Source organism: Heloderma suspectum, chromosome 5, assembly GCF_057233095.1.
Source record: "Heloderma suspectum isolate Gila_16-S chromosome 5, 16-S_ref, whole genome shotgun sequence".
Classification (NCBI taxonomy): Eukaryota; Metazoa; Chordata; class Lepidosauria; order Squamata; family Helodermatidae; genus Heloderma; species Heloderma suspectum.
Window position 1 is genome coordinate 16,148,565 of NC_139462.1, and position 27,090 is coordinate 16,175,654.

The 27,090-nt window shown below is 44.9% G+C and overlaps 1 protein-coding gene across 3 annotated transcripts in view; it reads right to left on the minus strand.

Moving 5' to 3' along the window:
* Positions 1-27,090, minus strand: part of SCARB2 (scavenger receptor class B member 2) — a 57,927-nt gene continuing 30,837 nt past the window's right edge. Inside the window, exons 4-13 of one of the 3 annotated variants that reach the window (XM_084855394.1) lie at positions 21,810-21,998; positions 19,377-19,468; positions 18,754-18,873; positions 16,744-16,922; positions 14,827-14,945; positions 13,084-13,157; positions 10,839-10,890; positions 8,863-9,021; positions 8,577-8,648; positions 1-4,565 (exon numbers count right to left, since the gene is read on the minus strand). In XM_084855394.1, the coding sequence (XP_084711520.1) occupies positions 8,619-8,648; positions 8,863-9,021; positions 10,839-10,890; positions 13,084-13,157; positions 14,827-14,945; positions 16,744-16,922; positions 18,754-18,873; positions 19,377-19,468; positions 21,810-21,998 (1,014 nt within the window). In that variant the 3' untranslated portion in view covers positions 1-4,565; positions 8,577-8,618. The remainder of the gene's footprint in view (positions 4,566-8,576; positions 8,649-8,862; positions 9,022-10,838; positions 10,891-13,083; positions 13,158-14,826; positions 14,946-16,743; positions 16,923-18,753; positions 18,874-19,376; positions 19,469-21,809; positions 21,999-27,090) is intronic. The other 2 variants (XM_084855393.1, XM_084855395.1) reach the window with 2 other exon arrangements.

The following is a 27,090-nucleotide window of genomic DNA, read 5'->3' on the forward strand; positions in this document are numbered from 1 at the left end:
TTTAACAACAAAAAAGCAGTTTAATCTGATATTCCATATTCATGGACAAAGTTTAGTGATATGACAACAGTCCGCTTCATTTGTTACATACAAGGTTAAGAGGCATTATCTTGGCTTTGGAGAAGCTACTCTGACCCAGGAAGAATGGCCCCCAATATTTTTTTTTTTTTAATAGTTGACATGTTACAGCCGTCTGAAACTCATTTCCTTTTTTGTATTAAATGCCTTCAGTTGAGTGTCTGTCTTTGCAGAATACACATGTCCCAGTCTTATTTTCTGGCTGCTCCCCAATGCATGTTTTTCCCCCCTTTTAAATGTGAATAAAGAGACCTGGCAGAAGACTGCTTGTGCAGGGTAATACTGAAGATCAGCTCTTGCCATGAATTCACTGGGTGGTCTCAGGCATAGCTCCCCATAAGGTAGGCTGGCCTTTAGAACAATTGTTCTAAAGATTACAGAGATAATCAGCACCTGAATCGTTTTCAGCAGTTCAGATAAGCACAATATAAACATTATGATGATGACGATGCAAGATCACATGCTGCACAGCTGAAAAGAGACCTCAAATAGACCCAGTGAAGTCAAGGAGACTGTGCTGGAACCGCTCTGGGATTAAGTGGGCTGCAGATTGCAATTTGAGGCTAGCGATGTTACATACCACTAGCAAAGCCAGTGCAGCTCACACAAGACTGTGTAGTGCAGTGGTTTTCAATGTTCCAAGGAACTCAAGACATTCTTTGTTAGGAGTTTGTCTGGTTCTTCAATGAGAAGATCAGAAATGGCAGAAAAAGCTTCCTTGAAAGACAGTTTGCCCACTACTGCAGTTTACAGCCATAGGGTTTGTTCATACAGGGGAACACAATAGAGCTGAAAGGGAAGCAATGCGCCTCCAATGCAGCCAGCAAAGTAAATGCTCACATATGTTACTGCCCCCCCCCCGCCCCACCAATCTAGGAAGGTGTGCTGGTGAAAGGGACAGAGGGTGACATCTGGGGAATATCTCAAAGGGAGAGAGTGTGATATGTGGGGAAAGATAAAAATGAAAGGGAGAGAGGGCGATATCCAGGGAATGGTCCCTGAAGACATCAGTTTCCTCTTCAGCCAACTGTGCAGGTATCCAGTTGCCCCCAGCTTGCCTGTCCTGTTCCTTACAACATCCCGTGTAAAGGGAAACATGAGAAACTTTTCTGAGAGCTGGTCAGTTTTTTTGTACACATTGCGCAATCTTCTCATTCATGATCTGGAAAGTAAATGTGATGTCTGCCATCTGTCTGCCTTGACCAGCCACTTAAACTGCCTTAAACCTGGATCCACCCATACAGGGTGTGGCAGAAGCAATGGAGAAGCTTACCCTATTAGTTGGCTTTAAGACTGGACTTCATCTCAGAATAATTACAGTGGGAGCTGGCATCAAAGGGGCTTTTTGCTGCATTTGGATTCTTAAAAATGTAGGACAACACTGAGAGGTTTTTTAGCCAATGTCATGCCTGTGGAGGCATAATTTATCAGCAGTAATACTGTAAGTCATTGTTTTAAATTACCGTTCATTACTTTGTATCTACAGAAAAATAAATCAATACAGACAGGTTCCCTCCTGCAATCTAGTTATTTTAAGCATTATTGTGATATTATCACTTTTAAGCTGAAAAATGCAAATACAAGGTTTTAATTTCTCAAATGTACTGGGTAAACTATTTGCACAAGCTTCCAAGGGAATAATTAGTGTTGTGTATCAGTCTGAAAAACCTGCAGCCTCCACCTGTCAAGCACTGTGCAGCCTCCATCCATTTGATGACTCCAAGTTCTAGTACAGGGAGAAACATCTCCCTCACATACGGACTTGGGGTCATCAAATGAAACTGACTGGCACGTGGATCGGAGCAGATAAAAAGAGGTTCTTCACTCAGAAAATGAAGCTCTTCACGCAACATGCAATTAGCGTATGGAATCCATCACCCTGATGGGATGATGACCAATGGCTTGTACAGCAGGGGTGTTGAACCTCTTTCAGCCCAAGGGTTGAATTCCATTTCTGAGACGCTCTCGGGGGATGCATTCCAGTGGTGGGCGTGGCTGAAGGCAAAAGGGGGCAGGGCCCAAAATGCCAGCCTATTTTAGCTTAAACGTCTTATTGCCAGTGACTAAGCCTTATGAGAAGCATTTAGAACAGCTTAGAGCAATTTAGGGAGGACTAGTCTATCAGTAGCTGTTGCTGTGCTACCTAAATGGAACCTCCACATTCAGAAGTAAGGTGACTTCAAGTACCAAATGCTGGGAAACCACAAGGGCAGCCTTCACCTTTATGCCCTCCCTGTAACCTTCCCAGAGGCATCTGTCTGACTGCAGCTGGAAATGGAATGCTGGACTAGAGTGATTTTTGATCTGATTCAGCAAAGCAACTCTTACGACCAGTTCAATGGCTCCTGCACTGGCTCCACTGAAATTAACAGTTAAGCAACAGTTCTTGGTGTCTTGTAATCATGAATTACAAAAAATATGACTTTGACACCTACTCCAAAACAGATAGGCAAAAACCCTTTTGCTGCAACCACTGCTTTTCCAATGAGAGAGAGAATATCAATCACTACTGGGATATTTAGTAATCACCCATAGGGGAATTTCAAGCAATACCAGAAGCAATACATATGCCATGAGAAAAGAGAAACAAAGCACAGAATACTTGTAGCTTCCATTGCTTACCAGGAAGCACCCATACCTATAAAACTGTGAACTGACCTCTCAATGGAAGCACAGGTAGTTGCTAAGGGAGGGACTAGGTTCTCCATGGCCTCTCCTAGCCAAGTCAGTAAATGTTAGCTAGTTTGTCTGAGAAGTTGGATGCCCACTCATTCCCTCCAGTGCACGTGGGTTGTAATCCAACTCTTCCCTTCTTCTCCAATAGGCACACTGCTGTTAGACAGTAGTGTGGGTCTTTTTCCATCAGCTTCTGCCTTAGTTGCCTTAAACTCCTCACTGGGCCACATGAGCCCTCTCCCCTCTGATCTGCCTCCCTCTGTGCAAGAGACAAGGATGATAACCAGACAATATGAATCCCCCATCTTTGTTATATTTAAGGGAGGCACATATATTTTCCCGCGATTGAGAGGGCTCACTGCAAGTCACAATTAGAGGCCTCCAATGGAGAGATATTTTATCATTAAAAAACTACATGCTGGAATTGGGGAACAGACTTATTATTCACAAATGACTGTTAAAGCCAAGGAAGAGTGTCAGAGAGGAGCTTCTCAGATAATGTTTCTGCAGGTTGAAGCCCTTGGAAAAAGTGTGTGACATCAATAATCTTGTACATATATGCCCATTCGAATGTACTTAGTGTTCCTTATCAAATAGTTGAGATCTGGATCTCCAATAACATTTTCCATCCATTGTCTGGCTTTTAGGTTATTTCCATGGATGCATGCACAGGAAAAGATTTCTCCCAAACAGGTAACCTAAGCAGCTTGCTCAAAGACAGGTGCTGAACTGGATCTTTTTAAAACAACAACAGCAGCCCATTACGTTGTACTGATGGCTCTGTCCTAGAACATTTCCACATGTATACATTATTCACAGGGAATTTAGAAATCATTCTAAAATCCATCCAGTGAATACAAAGCATTATGGTACAACCAATGGAGGCTGGTGGCTTGTGGGTCCTTTAGAATTCTGACTGGTTCTGACTGAAACCCAGAGCGGATTCACCACCCCACTGACATCGGAGCCAGCAGCCTCCACTGGGTACAACCACCATGCAGAGTTCATTCCATGGCCACACGCCCAACAATGAGGAGGGAGGCTGGAGATTTTTAATTGCCTCGCAGCATCAAGATAACGAGCTAGTTCGACTGACAAATGTTACCCACCGTTCCTTACATCCAGTGACTTGCATCTAGTAAAAATTTAGCAGAGGCTCTGAGTGTGTAGTCCTTGGCGGAAAACCTGAAAGAAATCTACATTGCTTTCAAATGTGAAAATGTACATGAGGGGAGAGGCAAGCTTCCTCGTAGGCCAGAGACACTGTGTCCAATAAGAAGTCAGTTTACGGAAGGACAAGGCTGTACCCAGGGATTCTAATAAATAAAAAGGTGCTCATTGTAGCTAACGTAAGCTCCTATGGCCGGCCATACAAGCAAACACAAAGGGGCCAAGCCACAGCCACTGACACAGACCCACAGAGGTCAATGGGACTACACCAGCGCAAGTGCCCATTGCCACACGAGCACATTAAAACACTGCTTTTTGCACTCTTGGAAGAAAATGGCAAATCATTTTTAAACCTGTCTTTAAAAAAACACATGGTGACCTTGCAGCTTCCACACTCCATACAGCAGTCCAGTTTTACAAACCCATTCCTGAATTTCATAAAAAGAAAGCAGAATATTAATATATATTAACTAGCATGAGGTGTGTGTGTGTTTTAGGCCATTGAGATGGTTGTGTAGTGTTTGCAGTTAAGAGCAGTTTGCATAGTTCAGTCATCAGTAAGCTCATTTCTGAAAGGTGGCGCTGTTGGGGAAATGGAGTCAAGATGTCCGGATGAGCGGAGCCCGCTCGTCTTCAGAACCCTGTAACCAAAAAGAAAGGTTTAAGCGAACATGCAGTGTGTTAACATCCACAGGACAGAGAGGAAGAAGAAAAAATAGAAGTACTTTTCTTTCCAGAGGAGTGTTATCTTGATAGTTCTCAATATGTCAATCAGGGCCAACTGATATATATGGCCCGTCCTCCACCTACACTATAAACTTGTATCGGTTTTATACCAGTCTAACAATCATAGCTTCTCCCAAAGAATCCTGGGGCTTGTAGTTTGGGGAGGATGTTGATTGTTAGAGATCCCCAGCCCACACTCACAGTACGACAGTTTCCTGGGGGAGAGAATGATACTAAGGGTGCAATCCTATGCATGTTTAGGCAGCAAAAAGTCCTACAATTCCCAGCATCCCCCAGCCAGCATGGTTGGGAGTAGTAGGACTTTTTGCTGTCTAAACATGCACAGGATTACACCCTAAACCAGTTTATCATAGATATGCCCATTAGGGTTGGTGCTCATGGGATCACTTTCTGAAATTATCCTATCAGCACATGTTTGGTGATGTCTGAATGGATTGCTCACGTGGCCTTTCTAAAGATGATAACTCAGGCAGAATCCTAGATTCCTGTCATGTCCTGCTCACAAAAGTTGTGTGTCTTGCTTGGTGTTGATCTACACATGCGGACAGATCATGTGAGGACTGCATTCTTAAATCTGTACCATTTAAGACTGCATAAGAACATAAGAAGAGCCCTGCTGGACCAGACCAAGGGTCCATCTAGTCCAGCATTCTGTTCACACAGTGGCCAATCAGCTGTTGACCAGGAACCCACAAGCACGACATGAGTGCAACAGCACCCTCCCACCCATGTTCCCCAGCAACTGGTGTACATAGGCTCACTGCCTCTAGTACTGGAGGTAGCATATAGCCTTTTCCTCCAGGAATCCTCCACTGCAAGTGAGGAGCGATCACATGTCTGAATGTCCCATTATGGGCTTCTCCAAATAGTAGCTTTTTGTCCCACGATTATACTAGGGCTTCGGCTTCTGGATTCTTTCTATGATTAATCTCACCCTTTACATGCACTTCCCTTCCCCCTGCGCCTTTTTACCCCTTTATCCATGAGTTCTATATGTTTCATTTATACAGCCACGAGATGGCGCTGTAGTCTAGCACCTCTTATTGAAGGATTTCCTCTTTTCACAAAGAAATGGAAAATGGATCTTTTTGTTACTACATTACTTCCATTTCAATTAAGCTATGGAAATGATTGGAAAGTACAAGAGAGGCGCTGGAGGTTGACGATGTCCATTAAAGGCCCCACAAACCTCCGCGAGTGAACAATCTCAATCGCAGGATAAAAGCCCCATGTGGAGAAGCCCTATATCAATACCTTCCTGCTTGTGGAAGATCAGCATGACAGGAAGAGGCTTTTAGCTTAGCCATCTCTCTGATACGTTAGGTTTCTGTGGGCAGAGAGTTTTGTTTTGTTTTTATGTAATTTTCAGCTTTGCCATCTAATCAAGAAATCTGAAAGTAAGCCAAGATCACATCTCCAGTAGAATTCTTGGATCCACGTTAGCTCCCAAACCTTGGACAAGTCACAGGCTGTTTAACCTCAATTTCCAATATATAAAATGGGAATTGCAGCAACCTACCTCAGGGTACTGATGATGATGAACCAGCTTTAAAAAACTGAACACATTTTGCTTTTTGAAAATGCTCCATAAACAAACAACCACAGCCATCCCCACGGCCACAAGACTGACCCTAAACCCGGTCCATGCAGTCTGCTAAAAAATGGTAAAGGTGTCCCCAACCAGTCATGTCCGACTCTAGGGTGCGGTGCTCATCCCCGTTTCTAAGCCGAAGAGCCAGCGCTGTCCGAAGACGCTTCCGTGGTCATGTGGCCGGCATGACTGAACACCGAGGTGCACGGAACGCTGTTACCTTTCCCGCCGAGGTGGTACCTATTTATCTACTTGCAATTTCTTGCTTTCGAACTGCTAGGTTGGCAGAAGCTGGGACTGAAGATGGGAGCTCACTCCGTCATGCAGCACTCAGGTCTCGAACTGCTGTCCTGCCGACCTTCCGGTCTGCAGTTCAGCGTCTTAACCACTAAGCCACCGCAGCCCCCTGCAGTCTGCTAGTCAACCCTTAAATACAGTATTTAAAAATCCCTTCCAAGAGGAGCAGAGTGGGAAAGACAGAAAGAAGCAATAACTGTTCCAAATGAATAACCAACAGCTGGCAAGCAACAGGACACCTCTGCTCTCCTACCCTCACTTGTCTGGGGGAAAACCTACCACCATCACCAAGCACAAGCAGCAGGGCACACTCCAGCACAAAGGTCTGCCTGCTCTTGCACCTGCAGGAACCGGTTTAGAAAACAAAGTGCACACAACAGCAGCAATAGGTAGAGAGAGAAAAAGCCTTCTACAGCACTCTGGTATTCTCCTCAGCCCTCTGCTTAAGGTAGCCCCAAACGCAGCCTTCCCCAACCTGGTGCCCTCCAGATGTTTAGGACTACAACTCCCAGCTTGCCCCAGCCAGCTAGCATGCTGGGAATTGTAGTCCAACACATCTGGAGGGCACCAGGTTGGGAAGGCTGCCTTACTGTGTATGTACTGATTATACTTGGACTGAAGAAACTTGGGCTCCAGTCCTTCTTAGCTAAGGAAGCTTGCAGGGTGGCTTCCTCCCCCAGCCTAACCTACTTCACATGGTGGTTGTGGGGGAAAATGGGATAACACCATGTATACCACCCTGAGCTCACTGAAGGAAGAGTGGATAAAAATGCTAATAATAATAATAATGGTTGTTATCTGATTAAATAAATATAGTTGAGATGTGCAGATTTGCTTGCTCAATTAAATGTATTTAATCAGGAAACAGCCATTATATTTTCCCATGTACAGATTTGCTTGCATGCTTTACTAAAACACATTATGCGCATGGGAAAAGCAATAGTTGTAAAGTGGTGGTCGGGGGAGCGAAGCATATCCTCTTTGTTTTTAGATGATGCGCTCCTCTGTTGCAACAGGCATAATCTCAGAATGGGGGATGCCTCTTCTCCCATACACAAACGTATCAGAGGAATGCCTCTCCTAAGATGGTGTTTGCCATCTACAGTTTTATACAAGTACTTGTATTAAAAATAACTTGCTTTCAAATCTGCTGCCTGATCAATCCAAGGCACCATTTTAGTGGATTGAAATATTTTACACATCGATTCAAATGAACTAACTCGGAGAGCAATCCTGTGGCCCTTAGACAGAATCGGGGGGGGGGGGGGGCATTAGGTAGTTCAGATTCCTGGATCTGAGGTTGGAGACCCAGGAGTCTGAGCTCCCCACCCCCTCCCCCTTGCAGCTGGTGAAGAGAGAGCCATGCAGGCTGCAATAGCAACCTTGGAGAGGAGGGATGGGGGCATGCCAGTGGGCAGGGAGGGGACAGTTTACACCATATCCTCAGGCCTCCCCAGAGTCCTTCTCTCCCCTTCCCCGACGCCTCAGCTAGACTGGCAAAAACGCCCATCTAGCTAAAATGCAGAGTGGGAGGTGCGGCAGATGCGAGGACCACCTCTGCCACGCCTCCCATTCTGCACTGGATACTCATAAGCTTCCGAGCTTGGAGGCTTACGAGTATCAAGGGTGAATCCAATAAGACTATGCCCTCAATACTGCTGCCCTAACAATAATGGTGGGATAGCCAAGGCCTAAAACGGTCCAAGCAGGGCAATTTCATCTTAAGGCTAGTTCACACGTGCAGGTTCACACTTGGGGATATTCAAGACGAATGTCCAAATGGTTCCCACTGGAAAAAATATACTGTGAGCTGACACTAAGTCATGTGAAGATGTGCCTATGGCGACTGATCAGTAGCGAGACTCACTCCTGCAAGTCATCACAGCCAACGAGCAATGAACACACAAGGGTGAAACAGCCCCTAGACTTCAGAGTTTACTAGCCAGGCTTCTCTCTGGCACTAAGGTTTACAGCTAGCAAAAAGGACTGGGAAAGAGGTAGTGTTGGCTCATCTTACCATGTGTCTTAAGGCCAGCAGCAGAACTTGGCTGAGATGTACTTATTCTGGCTCTATTAAACCTTCTCTGCCCTAGAATGAGCATTTCAGAAGAGACAAAATAAAAGAAACAGGGAAAGAAATAAAACAAAATACAAAAGTTTTCTGGCGACAGAATATATATATGTATACACACAGCTATAAAAAACGTAAGAATAACAAAAAGGGAATTTTTAAAAGGGAATGATTTTTTTAAAAGCTACACAAAAATGAAAAGGGAAAAGATCAGATCTAAACACTACCTTACCTCTTCCCTCGCCCGTAAGGGCTTGCAAACAAGCACAACAAATATGACTCCAAAGATAACTCCTAGTGCCATGATGGCAAAGGGAAGACTGGTGAGCACAGACGTTTCAAAAATAACGGTCTTCAGTTTTGCCACAGATTCTTTATCCAGCAGGACACTCTGGAGGAGCAAAAGAGGCGGGGGGAGGAAACACAGTTTCATTTTGCTGACCATGATAGTCTAGTCAAATATGATTTATGTTGCTCCCAGATGGTGGGCTCCTAGCATTAACAATTAGAAAGTGTTGTGCAGCACTGCCATCTTTTTTCCCTTAACAGATTTTCTGCAGTAAGGAAAAAGATGGAAGAAGTGGTGGGAAAACACAGGAGGGTTGCAAGTGAAAGTGGGCCCTCCCATAAATTCTGTGAATGATGCAGGGCAACGGTAGGATAAAAGCCTTGTCTGGAAGCAGCCGAAGATTGGCAAAGTGGATCCCCAATGCTTTGAATCTGGGCCCCGGTTCTGACTTTACTCTGCTTTTTTGCTCCTTTCCATTCACTAATCTGTTCCACAGAAGTGAAAGTTCTCAGGTACACTTGTGTGCAGCCTATAGGTGCATGGAAGGATCTCTGGATGGTGGTACTAATCCAACACTGCTAATTAGAAGAGGAACAGGGCAGGACATCAGACTTCCTCCTAAAACCGCACACAGGAAAGTTATCATGAGAATATAGCAGCAGCCCTTCCTCAACTTCCTTCATACCAAATCAGGTAGGGATGACGGGAGGAAAGAGGAAAAATGGTCTGTGAATGTAGTCACCACCCAAAATCCAATGTGGATCTTCAAGCCAGAGACTGGGGCAATATAGTGTCTAAAAGATGGGAGCCACAAACCAGGAGGGCCCTAGTTTAAATCTCACCACTGCCATGGACTCACTAGGTGGCTTTAGGTAAGCTATTCTCTCTCTCCACTATGCCTCCTTCCCTTCACTGCACTCAAGCAATGCAAATTCTGCACCAAGAAGAGCTGAATCCTGCAACTTACATAAATTAGGCAAATCTGTTAAATGTTATTTTGCATAATGTATTCTGTTTTTGCTAATCATAGGGTGGAAAACAAAGTTCTATCCAGGGTACTGATGCTATTCGTCAGCTAGTTTGCTGAGATTCCAGCAGGCAATATCCACACACTGCCTGGGACTGCACAGCTGAAGGGAAGCACTTTGGCATCATCCATTGGCAAGGAAAGCAAGGGCCACTGGGAAACTGTGTCCCCTGCCTTCTAGGAAGAACTCCATGGAAAGGGGGAAGGCCCACCTGGCCCCACCCATCAGCCAGACAAAGAGCGGCTGCCCCAATGTTTGCCTTCCTTTTTTGCCACCATTCTTTTCATATCGTGGAATTGGGAGCCTGCGGGCAGGGACTGTCTTAACTTTCAGTATCTGCACAGTGCTTAGAAAATGTGAGGTGCTTTATAAGTTGTTGTAATGGTTGTTGTTGTTATTATTAATACATTGCAAGGAAAAAAATATAGATGATGATTAGATAAGTATCACTTTCTCCAACCGTTCTAAGACCATTTCTGCACCAGGCTAAAATCCCACCACTGTACCGGGGCTTTCTCCTTTTTAAATGCAGGATCACAATGGGCTCCCTTTACATATGTTTCCCTTCCTCTTCTCCCCCTTTCTCCCTTATCTGTGTTGTTCTATATATTTCATTATATAGCCACTAGATGGTCTAGCTTCTCTTATTGCAGGATTTCCTCTTTTCACAAGGGAACTCAACACACTGTAGTTTGACAGCTTATTATCTCCGATCTTTTAAAAAACAGGATAAAGGTCATTTAGCATGGGAGATGCCCTGGAGGTTGACAGTGTCATGTAAAGGACCCGCAAACTTCCATGAGTAACCAATCTCCATAGTAGGATAAAAGCCTTGTGTGGAGAAGCCCAAAATGTGTATCTATTAGCTATGAACATGTTATAAATGCTTACCTCATTTATATACATCACAGGGTAAAACATTGATCTGATATTGCCCGTTTGCCTAAAAGAAGATGCAAAAGAATGTAAAAGAATTAACGTTTTGCAGCCATCTCATACAAGACATAGCCATTTTAACACCATATATTATTATTTACTATATTTATATAAGGCAGTCCAATTTCATTGTTCTCTGGGCGGCTCCCAACATAAAATAAAAATAAAAATACAGTATCATAAAATAACAGCATAAGCATTTCTAGCACAGAGAATGGTAACAGCAGATGGCTCAAAAATACATAGTACATACACAGTGGTACAGAACACTAAAATCACATCTTTGTTAAAACCACAGTTTTCTTAAAGGCCTGGGAGAATTTCTTTAAAAGTCACTTGGAGCCAAAATGGTCATAAAGAGGGCACCTGGTGAGCTGCTCTGTGGAACCACCACTGAGAAGGCTCCCTCACTGGCAGCCATCCATTTCACTTCACTTGGCAGAGCCCCCCAGAGCAGGGCCTCTGAAGAGCATCTCAAGGTTTGGGTAGGTGTAAATGGGAGAAGGCAATCTTTTAAGTATCCTGGTCCTAGGTTAAGACCAGTATTTTGAACTGGGCTCAGAAATGGACTGGGAACCAGTGCAGCTCACAAATTACTGACATAATAGGATTGGGTTGGCCAGTTCCAATTAACAAACTTGCAGCCCAACTGGAGTTTCTGAACCACTTTTAAAAGGCAATTTGATGTAAAAAAAAAAAATTGCGATAATCTAAACGGGAGGTTACCAGAGTGTGGGCGCCTGTGCTTATGAAAGCAAATCAGAGACTGGCTTTCCCCCAACCAGGAAAGGGGAGGAGAAGAGCGCCAGAAGAGAGAAGGCTTTTTGGCAAATGTGCCCACCCAATCAGAGAGAAGGCTGAGGGCAAGGGACACTGACTGGTACTTGCCAAAATAATGGAACACAGGTGCCTAACCTGCAACTAGGCTGGTGCCCACCCGCCGATCCTAAAGTGGGCTACTGACAAGTCTAACATGACAAGTCTAACGTGTCAATTTCTCCATTTCTCTCCTACTCCTTCCAGGCACCGCCTGATGTGGCTTAGCAGGATCAGAGGGTGGAATGGATAGGAACTTGCAGACAAGCGAAGGTGGGTCCCTTCTTTGGCTCACCCTTCCCTGTCATTATCGCTTCCTCTCACCCCTCAAAGTATTTCAGATTTTCCTCCACAATACTGAACATGGCTTGGGAGGCAGGCAGTTAGGAAGAGCAACAAAAAAGGGCAAAAGGCAAGATGCACAACGATGGACCGAAACATCTTGGGGCTGGGATTGAAGGACATGAGGGCTGTTTCAGGAAATGCAGTATGGAGGGACACAGGTTGATGACTGGGACTATGCAGCTCCTTGCCCCCACCCTGACCTCCTGGACCAGAGTTGCCGGTGGCCCATCTCCAACATAAAAGACTGAGGTCATTTAGATCAGCATTCCCCAATCAGGTGCCTTTCAGAGATGACCAAGAAGGTTTCCAACCAAGAAGCAGCCAGGGGCTGTCAGAGGGAGGGCACGTGAGCGGGCAGTGCTGAATGAGGTTGGAGGAAGGCTCTCCAGAGGTGCCAGCACTAGCTGTCAGACGTGCTAACTGCAACTGTGACCTGTAGGCTTCTCACCACAAGGGGCTTCATTCAGGGCCCCCGGTTTCAGCTGGCTTCAATCCCCTATCATTAACGTGAGAACACAAGAGATACCAGCAAAGGAAAGGTTGGCAGACGGTAACAATGGCCCAGTTTGCACCATCACAGGGTGGCTGACAAACCATGGTGGCTTGTTAACCAAGCTGTGTGTGCTGGTTGCGTGCCAGCTGAGTTGCGTAATTACTCTCACCAGGCGCAGCTTCTCGTGCTGTCTGAACCCGGCAAGGGTGGCTTGTTGGGGCAGTTAACAAACCCCCAGAACCCATGGCCTCTTGTAGGGTTGTGGGGTGGCTTGTTAACCACCCCAACAAGCCACCCTTGCCAGGTTTGGAAGATGTGAAAAGCCGTGGCAGTAGGGGCCTGATTTAGGGCTGCGCTATAAATGTCATGTAAACTAACTTTTTTGTTCGAATATCTATCTCCTCTTTAATTTAATTTACATGTACATTATTTTGTCTTTTTCTTCAGCCTTGTGTTTCATATATGTATCTTTTTTTAATAAATCCTTATTATTTCTTAAAATGAAGCAATAACAAAAATAGTAATAACAATTTAAAAAGTACTTACAAAAAATCTGGTAGTTGTTGAAGGTAAACATTGACCTGCATTCGCTTGGCTGCTCGCATCAGCACGCCTGTCAACTGTGGAATAAAGGGCATTTAAGTTTTTTACATTGTTGATATACATTTCTTTTAACACTAGCAGCCTTATACATTCACAATATGGATTTTCTCTTGGGTGGACAAAGAAATCAAAGTGACTAGCTAGGATGGAAATCTAGTTTGTGTGGACCGAATCATTGATGACAAAGGCGACAAAGCATAGAGGAAGGCAGAAAAAAGTAACAGATGTGCTGCCCAATCCTACACATGTCTACTCAGACGTAAGGCCCACTGAGTTCAATTGGGCTTACTCCAGATAAGTGTATATAGGACCACAGCCTCAGGCGCCTAAGATTGCACTGCAAGTGTTTCTGCCAGAGGGACTGGTGCTGGCATGTTGTATGTGGGAGTAGGGAGGCAATTTAGGGGAGAAACTTAGAGAAATTTTAGAGAAATAGAGAAACTTAAAAAGAAATTGGTAGATTTTAGTCCAGTCTCTTGCCACCCAAGTTTGAGAAAGTAGTTCAGTGTCCCTTTTTTGGCACTCAGCAACAGCCTTAAGTGCTGAGCAAGAAAAGGAAGGGAATTTTGTCTGATGCCACTATAACATCAGAGGAACTAAACTTTCCAGGATTAAAAAAGAAAAAGAAAAAAGGAAATATGTGTTCAGAATAAAGGCCTAAAAGGTAAAGGTGTCCCCAACCAGTCGTGTCCGACTCTAGGGTGTGGTGCTCATCCCCGTTTCTAAGCCGAAGAGCCAGCGCTGTCCGAGGACACTTCCGTGGTCATGTGGCCGGCATGACTGAACACCGAGGTGCACGTAACGCTGTTACCTTTCCCGCCGAAGCGGTACCTATTTATCTACTTGCAATTTCTTGCTTTCGAACTGCTAGGATGGCAGAAGTTGGGACTGAAGACGGGAGCTCACTCCGTCACGCAGCACTCGGGCCTCGAACTGCTGTCCTGCTGACCTTCCGGTCTGCAATTCAGCGTCTTAACCACTAAGCCACTGCGGCCCCTAATAAAGGCCTACTCAGAGCCAACTGCCTGTGGAAGTCATTCAGAGGAGATTCCTCCCCATTCCTCACTGCGGGCAGAACATAACTGAGAGATTCAGCGCTTATTTGCAAGTGAGCTCTCCCTCAGCCTGCAAGATAAATGAACCCCCTCTCATGAACTTCTGCCTATGGGATGGGGGGAAGGAGCGCAAAAGCCCAAGGAAGCAGAGGAGGCACACATGAGGGGAGGAGGAGGAAGGGGCCACGGGAGCCCAAGAGCTCACCAGAGAGGATTCCTGACAACCAAATCTGACCACCAAAGAGCCGCCTATTTGACAAAGCTTACTTTCCCTCAAATTAGGCAAGCATTTACGGCTCTCTGTTTTCAAACTATACCAACAGCTATGATTGACAGCAAATATTCTCAAATTCCTCTGGCTCAATGTTTATGTATTTGTGATGCTCCAGAGACTGAAGATCTGCCTTGCTGGCTGGGGAATGCTGGGAGTTGTAGGCCTTTTCTCTGTCTAAACATGCAAAGGATTGCACCCTGAGCTATTTTGTATATGTGAATGGCCTATAGCCCACTACTAAATAAAAATAAATAAGATTGAAATAAGATAAGATTGACAACCAAATCATAACATCTGAATTCAACCTCTATGAAATAAATGGCATTGAGAGACAGGAACATAGATGTGTATACTTACTGGGTTAATGTCCAGGAACGTCTCATGATCCTTCTTATTTGGGTGCATGCCGTCAATGGCCTTAACATACTTCTCATCTGACTGGTAAAAGTGTGGGGGTGATAAAAATATTGGTGCACCTGTATCAACAATGGTTAAAAATAATTTCTTGATTTAAAGTATTTTTAGCCTGATCCTCGGCCAAAAAGTCTCCTGGAGCAGTTTTACTCAGTTTAATCAGTTTAAAAAGACAAACCCTGCCTGCAGGCTTACAATCTAAAAAGACACAACACACAAGGAAAAAGGGATGGGAAGGGAAGAGGAAAGAAGTAGGTAATCTTTCTGCTTAAATGAAACAAAGAAGGACTCAACTCACCAATATAATTTAAACACACCTCCTGCACGCAAAACCAGAGCTCAGTATCATTGCTCGAACATAATGGATTAAAATTTAAATTGATTAAACAACTGATTAGAAAGCCAGGTGTCTAATTAATTTCTGTAATTAAAATTTCTGTAATAATGATAGTTTTTATATGGCACATTTCAAGTTTTCACAGGTCTGCACATAATCTCAGTGGTCCTTACAACAGCCCCATAAAGTAGGCCAGTATCATTATTATTTATTATTTACTGCATTTATATCCTGCCTTTTTTCCTCCAGGGAACCCAAGGCAGCGTACATAATTCTCCTCCTCTCCATTTTATCCTCACAACAACAACCCTGTGAGGTAGGTTGGGCTGAGAATCTGTGACTGACCCAAAGTCACCCAGTGAACTTCCATGGCTAAGTGGGGACTAGAACCTGGATCTCCCGGTTCTCAGCCCAACACTCTAGCCATTACACCACACTGGCTCTCATTATCCTCATACTGCAAAGATGGCGCTGAAAGAAAAATGGTTTCCCCTAGGCCACCAAAGGAGTTCAAGACTGACTTCACATTTCAACCAGGAGCATCCCAACATAGGGCTCTTTCATGAGTGACTGATGCCACAACAGCATTCGTAGGGACAAGAGGAACTGGCACAAAATGTCGCAGCACGGACCTCCTGTTTAGGGCTCTAGCCATCCTTTCCCAGGCTACTCCATTCCACTCCATTCCCTCCTAACTCTGGTTTTCTGTTCCTCTCCTCCAACAGTCAGTCACCCTTCCTTGCCCACTGAGCATGCTCAGTCCTCACTGGACTGTTTTGGAGGTCCCCAAAACAGCCCTGGGGCGGGGGGGTTGAAAAAGATTTTGGGTACTTCTGCAAACCTTGGGATTCCTACTAATTCCTCCCTCTTCTGCATGGATGACGCTGTTTTGGCAACATAAGGATCCACATTCAGAGAAAGATTTTGCGATTAGTATACAGCATGCCCTAGTTGTAGTCCAACACATCTGGTGGGCACCAGGTTGGAGAAGGCTTGTATAGAGGATATTTTCTAGACACAGTTCTGCTCAGGGGCCCCATTCCTGGCAGGAAGGTCTCAGGCAGTAGTGATAGGAAACTACCTTTATATCCCACCATGTTCTTTATGGCCAGCCAAAAATGGCCCTTCGGTGCTCTTCCAACAAGCACCACGTCTGAATAGCGATGGCACATAGAGAGACGTTCTTGGTGGCTACTCCACAGTTTTGGAGCGCTTTACCTCCAGAGGTCAGACAAAGCCCAAGTCGGAGTATCCTCCAGGAGCAACCCCAAATCCTAGCATTCAGGCAGGCATTTTGTGGCAGGCAGGGATTCTATGAACAGCTGGCTAGTTTATTCAACTGTTTCTAAATGCTACTATCCTTACTGTGCCTTTGCAGCAATATGTGTCTTGGGTCAAAAACCCAAACAAACCCATAAAATGATCCAGAAAGAGGTGTTTTTTTTCTGGCTTGTCATAATGGCAGGGAGCAGCAGGACTTGCAAAGTCTATACCTGCCCAGGCATTGCTTTGCGCTCACGTACCTTCTTTGCAGGCAGTGACATTCAGGAGCCCCGTCCCTGGGCAGTTCCCTGCCGGTACACAAAACCCAGCATTGTCTGGATTAACAGAGGCATTGGCAAAGATCTCCATGGGAGGTACAAACCGGTAAGCTGAGATCCCCTCGACCGTCACATAACTGTCAAAAGTAAAGTACAAGGACCTGGAAGGGGCAGAAAGAATGCAAAGTCTACCATCATGGGCTTAGATTAAGCACACAATCACACGCACATTTACTTGAGGGTAGGGATGTACTGATTTTGTAAAATCCGTTCCATCTGCGTTTCATGATTCTCAGATGCTTTTCATTCTGTTGTCCACTCACTGATGTAATCGGGTTTTTTTCAAATTCGTACTTGCACAAATCCCCCCAAAATGTGCATTTTCATGCTTTAGCCTATGGGGGAAATGCACATTTTCCGCTGGTATTTTTTATTTTATTATTTTTTCTACAAGTAAATTTGACCATATGGAAGCCAGCTCTGGGATTTAATGGGCAATTTACCAAGGGTGTACAAGATCTCGCTAGGTAAACACAACAAATAAGGTGGTTCAGTAGGAAAGCAGAAGGGGACCCCTGTCCCTAGAAACAAGAGTTTGACGTCAGGTAGAAAATCGTGCTTGTAAAAAGTCACAAGAAGCAAGGATGAGAGTCCATTGAACCCCAGGTTTAGTCTAAGAGTTGAAACACCCCAAGGTGGAGTATGCCCAACACTAAGAACAAAACCAGTTTAAACTTAAAGGCAATTATAGGGTTTCACACATAGACTACAAAGGGGTTGATTACTCAGAAGTTTGGCTCAGAATGGGTCAAAACAAAGGGAACCAAAGTTTGGTTCAGACTCCTGAATAAAGGGTACAAAACAAGAGGAGTCATTATGGCTACTTGGAGTAACTGGTCTCATGGTTTGACCTCCCTGAACTGGTAAGTAGGTGAGGATAATTCAGGATTGGATCGCTGGTCTTGTCAGGGCATTTAATAGGCTAATTTAAAGGTACCCTTGTGGTTTAGCTAGCTGGGTGGTGGCATGACAATTAGGTAGGCAGTTACCAGTTTCCTCCAGTTCCAGGAAAACATTCCCTTTAATTAAATCAAGGTGTAGTTACAGACATGGCTCCTAATGATGCAGCTTTCCAGAGCCTGACATTTGCTCCTAGCAATTATTCAAGCCATGCCTTTTCAAACAAAATGGATGTCTGAGCCAACATGTTAGGCTAATGTCCAATAAACAGTACATGCAAACAGAGAGCCAGCACCTCTGAAGCTCCTCTGTAAACCATGGGCTTCAATATTACACTATTGCATATAGTCAGGGAACATTTTGGGCTTGTAAGCAAGTGATTTTGTAGATCTTCCGAGGCCATCCCATTCTCTCTTAATTTGGCTTATTATTTTGCATCCTCCGATTTCTCCTCCACATTAGAATGTTGCCATATAGATTTGTATCTTTTCCCAAGCCATTAACACACATCAACCAGCAGTCTCTTTGGCTTAATTTGAAATGCACTGGAGTTAAATCGATTGTGCAAAAGGGAACTGTGATGCATTTGCATGATTCTTTCCTTAACAGTCCCAGAAAATAGCACTACCATATTATAAAACTGTGCTGCCCCGGTAACCCACTGATAATTCTGTTGTGGCAGAGGCAAAGTGAAATAGACAGATGCTCTGTATTAATTAGTTCTACTCCCAATATGTAAGATTTTATAAAGGTGTTTTGGTAAAATAAAAGAGCGGCCCTTGAACATACTTGGCCCACCGGATGATTTTTGCAAAGCCAACGCTCACATGTCCAAATCACAATATTCTTAGTGCCAACTATGAAGAATACAAATTCCACAACAATGTGGGATATGATATCAGATGTTCAAGCAGACCACAAGGTATGTGAATCTGGGTGGTCCAATACAATGCACTGAACAGTCCAAACCCATTCCTTGCTGGTGCACACTGCTAAAACGGGCAGGTGCTTCCCAGAATTCACCAGTCTTACCTGCAGAATTCTGAAGAAAAGACGTAGATGGCTTCATCTTTGCCAATCAGTGGGTGAAAAGTAGACCCGTCTGTTCCATTTATCATATTGCTCGTTGGTGATGTCCACCAGTCTAGGGAGCTGTAGGAAGAGAAGATGAAGTGGGGTGGGGGGAGTATTAAGCGCTTTTGAGTGAGTAGAAAATAAATGTTTTGCAATGGCTTCATATGGAACAGATTAGAGCTAATATTCTCAAGAGACCACCTTCTCCTCCTTCCCCATCAGAGGTCTAAGTTGTGTCCAGATGGACAAAATAGATGTGATGGTTAATATGGAGCCTTCAGGTCCGTCTCCAACTTTTCTTCAGCTAATTAGAGGCACTGGGTGTGGCACAGATTGCAGTGTGTGGGGAGAGGAGGTTTATCCTTCCCCACCATAGCTGCAACCCCACTCCCCAAAATAAACCTCAACTCCCCCCACCAACTCCATGGGGCTGGTGAGGACATGGGGGGGGAAACCCCCACTGATGCCAGTTTATAAAACTTTGAAATGGGAGGGGTTTTCAAAATTTGAGACGTGGCCTATGATGTGCAGACTTTGACACACACATTTTTAAAAAGAGAAAAAAAGAGAGAGAACGTTACTTTTTCCCTTTCCATTCAACAATCTTTGTGAAGTCAAGGTAGTTCTTTTTTCCACTTAGAATGATATACTCGCCATCATCAGTCCCGTTATCCTAGTGAAGAAAACACAAGGGAGAGAGAGATTTCACTTTCTTGGTGCTTTCGCAATTGGTTCCTACAATGGGATTGAATGAAGTGGGAGGCAAGAAGCGGCAGCCAAGAATCTCCCAATGCTTCACTGTGTTATGAGGCAATGGAGCACTCTGCTGCGAAGGGAGGCTTGGTGGCTGCTGACTCACTGAAGTGGGGGGGCACTTCACTGTTCTTTCAAGGGCGCTGGTAGGAGTGAGGCTGGAATAACCTGACAGACAGGGCCAGAGGCCTTACAGCTTTGCCAGCTCTCAAACTCTCGGATTGGCTGAAGTCGGCGTGGGAAAAGATAGCATGGACAGATGAAATGCCACCAAGAGCAAAGCACTAATTCACTGAGTAGTGCTTTTAAAAAACAAACAGATCTTGATCTAATTCTAGAGCCATAAGCATCTGGGGCACATATGCAGTAGCATTTCCCATATTCCCCAATACACCAAACAGGGTGGAGCAGAAACTAGCAAAGCAACAGTGGAAAACCTGAGGAAGACAGGAGAAAAACCCAGTGCTGCATTCCCTGGATGGCTGCTCTGTGGCTAGGGATGTCAGAGGAATCCAGTTGCGGGGGGAGCTCGGGGAGTTTCTGCCAGCTCAGCCCCCGACTCTGCTTTGACCATCTGTGAGTTGGCCTGACTCGTGCGACGAGTTGGGCCAGCTCGGTTTCCCACCTTTTAAAAAATTTGCGGAAGTGATGATTTGCACAAAATCACAGGTGTAAATATTTGTGAAAGTCACAATTTGCGTAGAAGTGCAGGCATAAATAGTGCAATTTGTGCAAAATCGCAAAGTTAATCATTACTAACGTAAATCCTACTCCATTGGTTAAGTTCTTTATCCATTAACTCCCATTCATTTCAATGGGTCTACTCTAAGTAGGGCTTACATTGAGTACAGCCCTTAGTTGCCCTTTTCTCATTCCATTACTGGGAAAGCAGGTAAGCAAGGGGTCAATCAAATGGCTCCACACCCATTAGGAGAGGAGTTAAGGATTGTTTCAGTTTGGCTTTTCCTTCTGACAGGCGAAAACAGTTTCTAAGGGGTTCCAAAGTAATAATCCAGAGTCACAGCTCGATACGTAGGGGCAAAAATTCCCAACTTCACATATAAGCTGATGGGATCTGATTAGCAGTGACTGACCAAGAAAGAAATCTTGGGGTTGTGGCGGACAGTTCAATGAAAATGTCAGACCAGTGTGTGGCTGCTGTGAAAAGGGAAAAGAAAGGAACTGAAAATCAAACTGCCAATATCATACTCCTCCCCTCCCCTATACGCTTGGAATACTGTGTATAATTCTGGTCACCACACCTAAAAAAGGACATTGTAGAGTTGGAAAAAGTAACTGAAATGATCAAGGGGCTGGAGCAGTTCCCTATGAGGAAAGGTTATAATATCTGGGACTATTTAGTTTAGAAATCAGGCAAGTAAGGGGAGACACGATAGCAGCGTACAGAATTATGCATGGTGTGGAGAAAGTGGATAGGGAGACATCTTTCTCCCTACCTCATAATACTAGAACTCAGGGTCATCCCATGAAGCTGACTGGTGGGAGATTCAGGACACATAAAAGGAAGTACTTCTTCACACAACACATAAACTATGGAATTCACTACCACAAGTTGTAGTGATGGCCAACAATTTGGATGGCTTTAAAAAGGGATTCGAACAAATTCCTGGAGAAGGCTATCAATGGCTACTAAACTTGATGCCTACGTGCTACCTGCTGTATCCTAGGCAGTATGCCTGTGTACAGCAGTTGCTGGGGAACATGGGCGGGAGGGTGCTGTTGCACTCATGTCCTGCTTGTGGGCTTCCTATGGGCAGCTGGCTGGCCACTGTGTGAACAGAATGCTGGACTAGATGGACTTTTGGTCTGATCCAGCATGGCTGCTGTTAAGTAAGAACAGCTTTGTTTTCTTCAGGTTGTCCTCTCTCTAGTTCTTACCTTCTTCCCTTTTCTTCAACTGGATGAAACAGAAGGAAGGAAGGAAGGAAGGAAGGAAGGAAGGAAAACAGACCCGGTTTTATTGAGTTGAGCCCCATGGTTCCCACATGGCACATTTTCTTAGCTACCCCTCAGGCATCTCTGTCTCACAATGGAACAATTGGAACTAAATGCAGTGCCCCTGCAGATCTGTATACTGGGACTGTGATCTTGGCTACTGGTGCAAAACAAAATGCATGACAAGTTTTCCACAGCCTTATGCTACTTGAGTTGCAGAAGCTGGAAGAAAAGTTGGCACTGACCCCAAATGGCAAAGGAAACAGAGGAGATCTGGCCCCGCTCCTTCCAAGTACGAAGCTTACCTTTCTAAAATAGCCAAACTTTGGGTCGATGCTGGGACGAAATCTGTGTACAGTGCTGAGGAATTTGTCTGTGTAACCCCACAACAGTTCATGTACGGAGTGCATTGTGAACACATCTTCTTGGTATAACAGGAGCAAAACCTCTGTAGGGAAACGTAGGGAAGTTTTTGTAGCCATGTCCATTGCAACCTGATACGGAGGGGGAAAATATATATATGAGCATATGACGCTACTTTATTCCAAATCAGATTGTTAGTCCATCTAGCACAGGGTTGTCTATTCACACCGATGGTGGCTCTCCAAGCTCCTGAGATCCTTTCTGACTGACGACAGTAGAGGCATAAGCTAGGGCCTTCTATATAGAGAGTATGTGCTCTAATTTTTTTCTGACATATACAGCCCAAGGTTCCCAAATCATAGAATCATGGGGTTGGAAGGGGCCTACAAACCCATCAAGTCCAACCACCTGCTCAATGCAGGAAGCCTGATTCCCAGGCAGTCTCCCATCCAAGTACTAACGAAGGCTGACCCTGCTTAGCTTCCGAGAGCGGACGAGATCAGGTGCATCCAGACTTTTGCGCATGACAGGCTGTAAGATTTTAACCCATGACAGCATTTACATACCAAGATTTCATGGTCTAAACAAGGGTTGGGCAACTTTTTTGACCCCAAGGGCTGCATGTGGCAATGGGAGGGGCCTGGTCTGGTGGTGGGTGCAGCCAGGGATGGCATACCCCTCAGCCCCCCCCCACACACATACACACCCATTCACACACTCGCTGTCACATTTTGCAGGACACCTGCATGCAGCCACCGGACCATGGATTGCTCACATGTGATCCATTTGCTTATCTATTTCATTTTATTTCAACCCTCCTCCCCAGACAGCTGAATCTCTCTGGGTAGTTCACAAAAGAAAGCTTTAAAACATATAAAAATATACCATACAAACCGTATCAAAATATATAAAAATAACAACACGTAACATAAAACCTAAAATAGTTTTTAAAAAACAACAGAATAAAACTAAAGTAAAAGCCAGCAGCAGCACCAGGTCTGAAAAGCATTAACTCAGTTTTAAAAAAACTGAACAAGTAAAAAGCCTAGAGGAAGAATAAGGTCTTCACTTTGGACTGAAAAGATCACAATTTAAGCATTAGGTGAGCCTCTCTGGGGATGACATTCCACAACCAGGCTGCCAATACTGAAAGGGCCCTCAGCCACCATTTCCAGGACATAATATGGGCAAAATAACATCATTTATTCATAGAATTTCTATATTTCCTTTCTATATAAATAATATACTAAGAGCCATCACAGCAATGGGTTCAGTGCTTTCCCCATGGAAAGTAAGCAGATGTTAAGATGTAAGAAGCAAATTTACAAAGCTATATTGTCAGAAGTGTTATTAACAGTGGAAAGGGTTATAATCAAAGATTATAATTCCAACCAGATACTTGTGCTGTTAGAAACCTGGAGGTTAACATACTGAGCTGACTGTTTGTAGTTACCACACTGTATCACCGAAGTCAGCAAAAAGCAGCCACTCCAGTCAGTGTGGAGAAGAGTGATGTTGACTCATCTCAAAAGTAATAAAAAGTATCTTCAAAATGATTTGAATAACATTTAAGGCACAATCCTATTCCTGTTTAGACAGAAAAGAAGTCCTACAATTCCCAGCAGCCCCCAGCCAAGCTGGCTGGGGGCTGCTGGGAATTGTAGGACTTCTTTTCTGTCTAAACAGGCACAGGATTGCACCCTTAAAGAGTTTAGACTGAACCATGAGGCTAGTAATCATATTAAAATGTGATGTATTTTTCCTATATAGGTGCGTGCCATGGGTAGACACAACCGAGAATTCCTTGCAGTGTATACCCATACTGCGTGTGTTTTAAACACCAAACATCAATGAGAGTACAAATATGGCTATGTATGGATGAAACATAACATCTAGAGCAGACTTGAAACTTTCAGGGCCCATTCAGACATTATTTCCTCCATGTCCCCCACCAAGGTGTTGTACCAAGGGAGCAACCACAAAAGGGCCTTTGGATTATGTGAACCTCCTCTGATGGGAAGAGGGGAACAACTAAATGAAAAGATGCCATACTGGGTTTGGGGGGAAGTGGGATCTCTCCTAACCCCGTGATATTAAAGCCTCTTTTTAACTCCTGGTTCAGCCAGCCATTCACTTTTCCATTAAGGGAAGGGAGAAACAGAGAGACAGTGTGAGACCCAGATCCACTTCTGATCTCTTCCCGTGTATTATTGTGGGGTGGGGGGAGAACATCTGAACAGTACTATAGTTTGAAACAAACCCCTTCCACCAAGTTTCTTCAAGAAAACTAATGGGGGACAGGTACACCTCAAATATTGTATCTTTTAACTATGACAGCCCCTGATGTCTACAGACGAAGGTGGTTAAAAAGTCCCAAACGTTTTAGGCACAAGACAAATTCCAATCTGGTTCCTTAACAATGGCCCAAGAATGCAGATTCTTTGCGGTTGATCTACACAGATCTGTTCTTTTAAATTCGTACTGAAACACACTGTAGTTCAGAGATGTGTAAGCCACATCTGTATTACTTCCTGCAGAGGCAGCCACTTAGTACTGACCCCTGGCATGCAAAAGCTGCCTTAATGCAAGAACAGCCTTGCTGGATTACACCAAAACTGCAAATGGGTACTGCGAATGGGAGCTCAAAAAGGGTGTGTGTGGATCTCCCTTAAAAGGACTTGCTGGAGACTTGGGGAAGTGTGGAATGGAAGCAAGGTGCCCTCAAGTGTCAGCTCAACACTTAAAACTCTGGAGATCACCATACTAAGTAGGCAACCATGACCCCTTTTCCCCACTAGTCACTGCCAACGGTTGTCAAATCAGCCTACATGCAGTCTCCTTTTGTCAATTACCTTGTATGTTTCATACTGCAGTTTGTTCCCTTTGACAGCTGAAACATACAAGGCAACAGGCAAGACAAGGCTATATATATATTTTTGACAGCCACAAGTGAGCATTTGCGCAACTGTGAGAAGCTGCCAAAAATAAAAATGCAGACATTTGTGCAAATTCCTGGGGCCAAAAATTGTTTCACCCCCATTTGTGCAAATGGCGGGGCACGAAAAAAAATACAAAAGGGTTGGTGAACAAGCGGCAGCCCCTCCAAAGTGCCATTTGGCCACTGGTGGAGGGGCTGACACTGCAGCATGGGCGAGATTGCTCAGGAAGGGTGGCAGGGGTTATTTCCGCTCTTGTCAAGCAGCTTGCTACCCGACTGCCGCAACCCATGATGGGCTAGCTCTGCTGGATTCGGACAACACACCAACCTATCATGGGTTAAACAACCCCAAGAAAAAGCCATAGTTTGTCAGGGTGGCTTGTTGGCCAAAAATAAGTCACCCTGCAGGAAGCAGTCCAGGTTCGGATAACACGGCAACCCACCATGGCTTGTTTCACACAATAACCCACGATGGGTTGTCGTTTCATGCGAACCCAGTCATTGGCTCTGGAGGCCTCCCAGATGGCAGTATCCAAGTGGGCCATTCTGCAAGTGGGGCCCACCACTGATTCCATTTGGCAAGCAGGGGCCTTCGCTTGTGTAATGGGGATGTAGTGCTTCCTTCAGGAAACCCCGAAACGAGCAGAAATACTCATTTCTGGATCTGGACAGATCAGTGGAGCTCTCTTGTGTGAGCTCTGCCAACCTGCCCCGTTCCAGAGACAAGTGTTTCTGGTTCCTAGTTGTTGTTGTTGTTCAGTCGTTCAGTCGTGTCCGACTTTTCGTGACCCCATGGACCATAGTACGCCAGGCCTTCCTGTCCTGCGCTCTCTCCCGGAGCGTGCTCAAGTTCATATTCATTGCATCCGTGATGCTATCTAGCCATCTCATCCTCTGCCGTCCCCTTCTCCTTTGGCCTTCAGTCTTTCCCAGCATCAGGGTCTTTTCCAGGGAGTTTTCTCTTCGCATTAGGTGGCCAAAATATTGGAGCTTCACCTTCATTATCTGTCCTTCCAATGAGCACTCAGGGTTGATTTCCTTTAGGATGGACTGATTTGACCTCCTTGCAGTCCAGGGGACTCGTAGGAGTCTTCTCCAGCACCACAGTTCGAAAGCATCAATTCTTCGGCGCTCAGCCTTCCTTAAAGTCCAGCTCTCACATCCATACATTACTACTGGGAAAACCATAGCTTTGATTAGACGGACCTTTGTCGGCAAGGTGATGTCTCTGCTTCTTACTATGCTGTCTAGGTTGGCCATAGCTTTCCTCCCAAGGAGCAAGCGTCTTTTAATTTCATGGCTACAGTCACCGTCTGCGGTGATCTTGGAGCCCAAGAAAGTAAAATCTGTCACTGCTTCCATTTCTTCCCCTTCTATATGCCAGGAAGTGATGGGGCCAGATGCCATGATCTTAGTTTTTTTAATGTTGAGTTTCAAACCAGCTTTTGCACTCTCCTCTTTCACCCTCAACAAGAGGCTCTTGAGATCCTCTTCGCTTTCTGCCATTAGGGTGGTATCGTCTGCATATCGGAGGTTGTTGATAATTCTCCCGGCAATCTTAATTCCGACCTCTGATTCATCCAACCCGGCATTTCTCATGATGTACTCTGCATATAAGTTAAATAAGCAGGGTGACAATATGCAGCCTTGTCGTACTCCTTTCCCAATTTTGAACCACTCGGTTGTTCCATGTCTGGTTCTTACTGTTGCTTCTTGACCCTCGTACAGGTTTCTCAGGAGACAGGTAAGGTGGTCTGGTACTCCCATCACTTTAAGAATTTGCCACAGTTTGTTGTGATCCACACAATCAAAGGCTTTAGCATAGTCAATGAAGCAGAAATAGACGTTTTTCTGGAATTCTCTTGCTTTCTCCATGATGCAGCAAATGTTGGCGATTTGATCTCTAGTTCCTCTGCCTCTTCGAAACCCAGCTTGTACTTCCGGTAGTTCTCGGTTCGCATACTGCTGAAGCCTAGCTTGTAGGATTTTGAGCATCACCTTGCTGGCATGTGAAATGAGCGCAATGGTGCGGTAGTTTGAACACTCTTTGGCGTTGCCCTTCTTTGGTTCCTAGAGAAAGTGCTAAATCCTCATTATGCAAGTGATGGGCGCTGCTTGCGGAACGGAATCAACAGTGGCCCCACTTGCTTACAGAACGGAACTGGGGGTGGCCCCTGTTTCTGCGGTGGCTCGCTTGGATACTGCCCAGAGGCTCTAAGTGGAGGACTTATTTTACATTGTTTTCATCCACCCCCCACATGCCTCTCCAAGTATCCTTATACTTC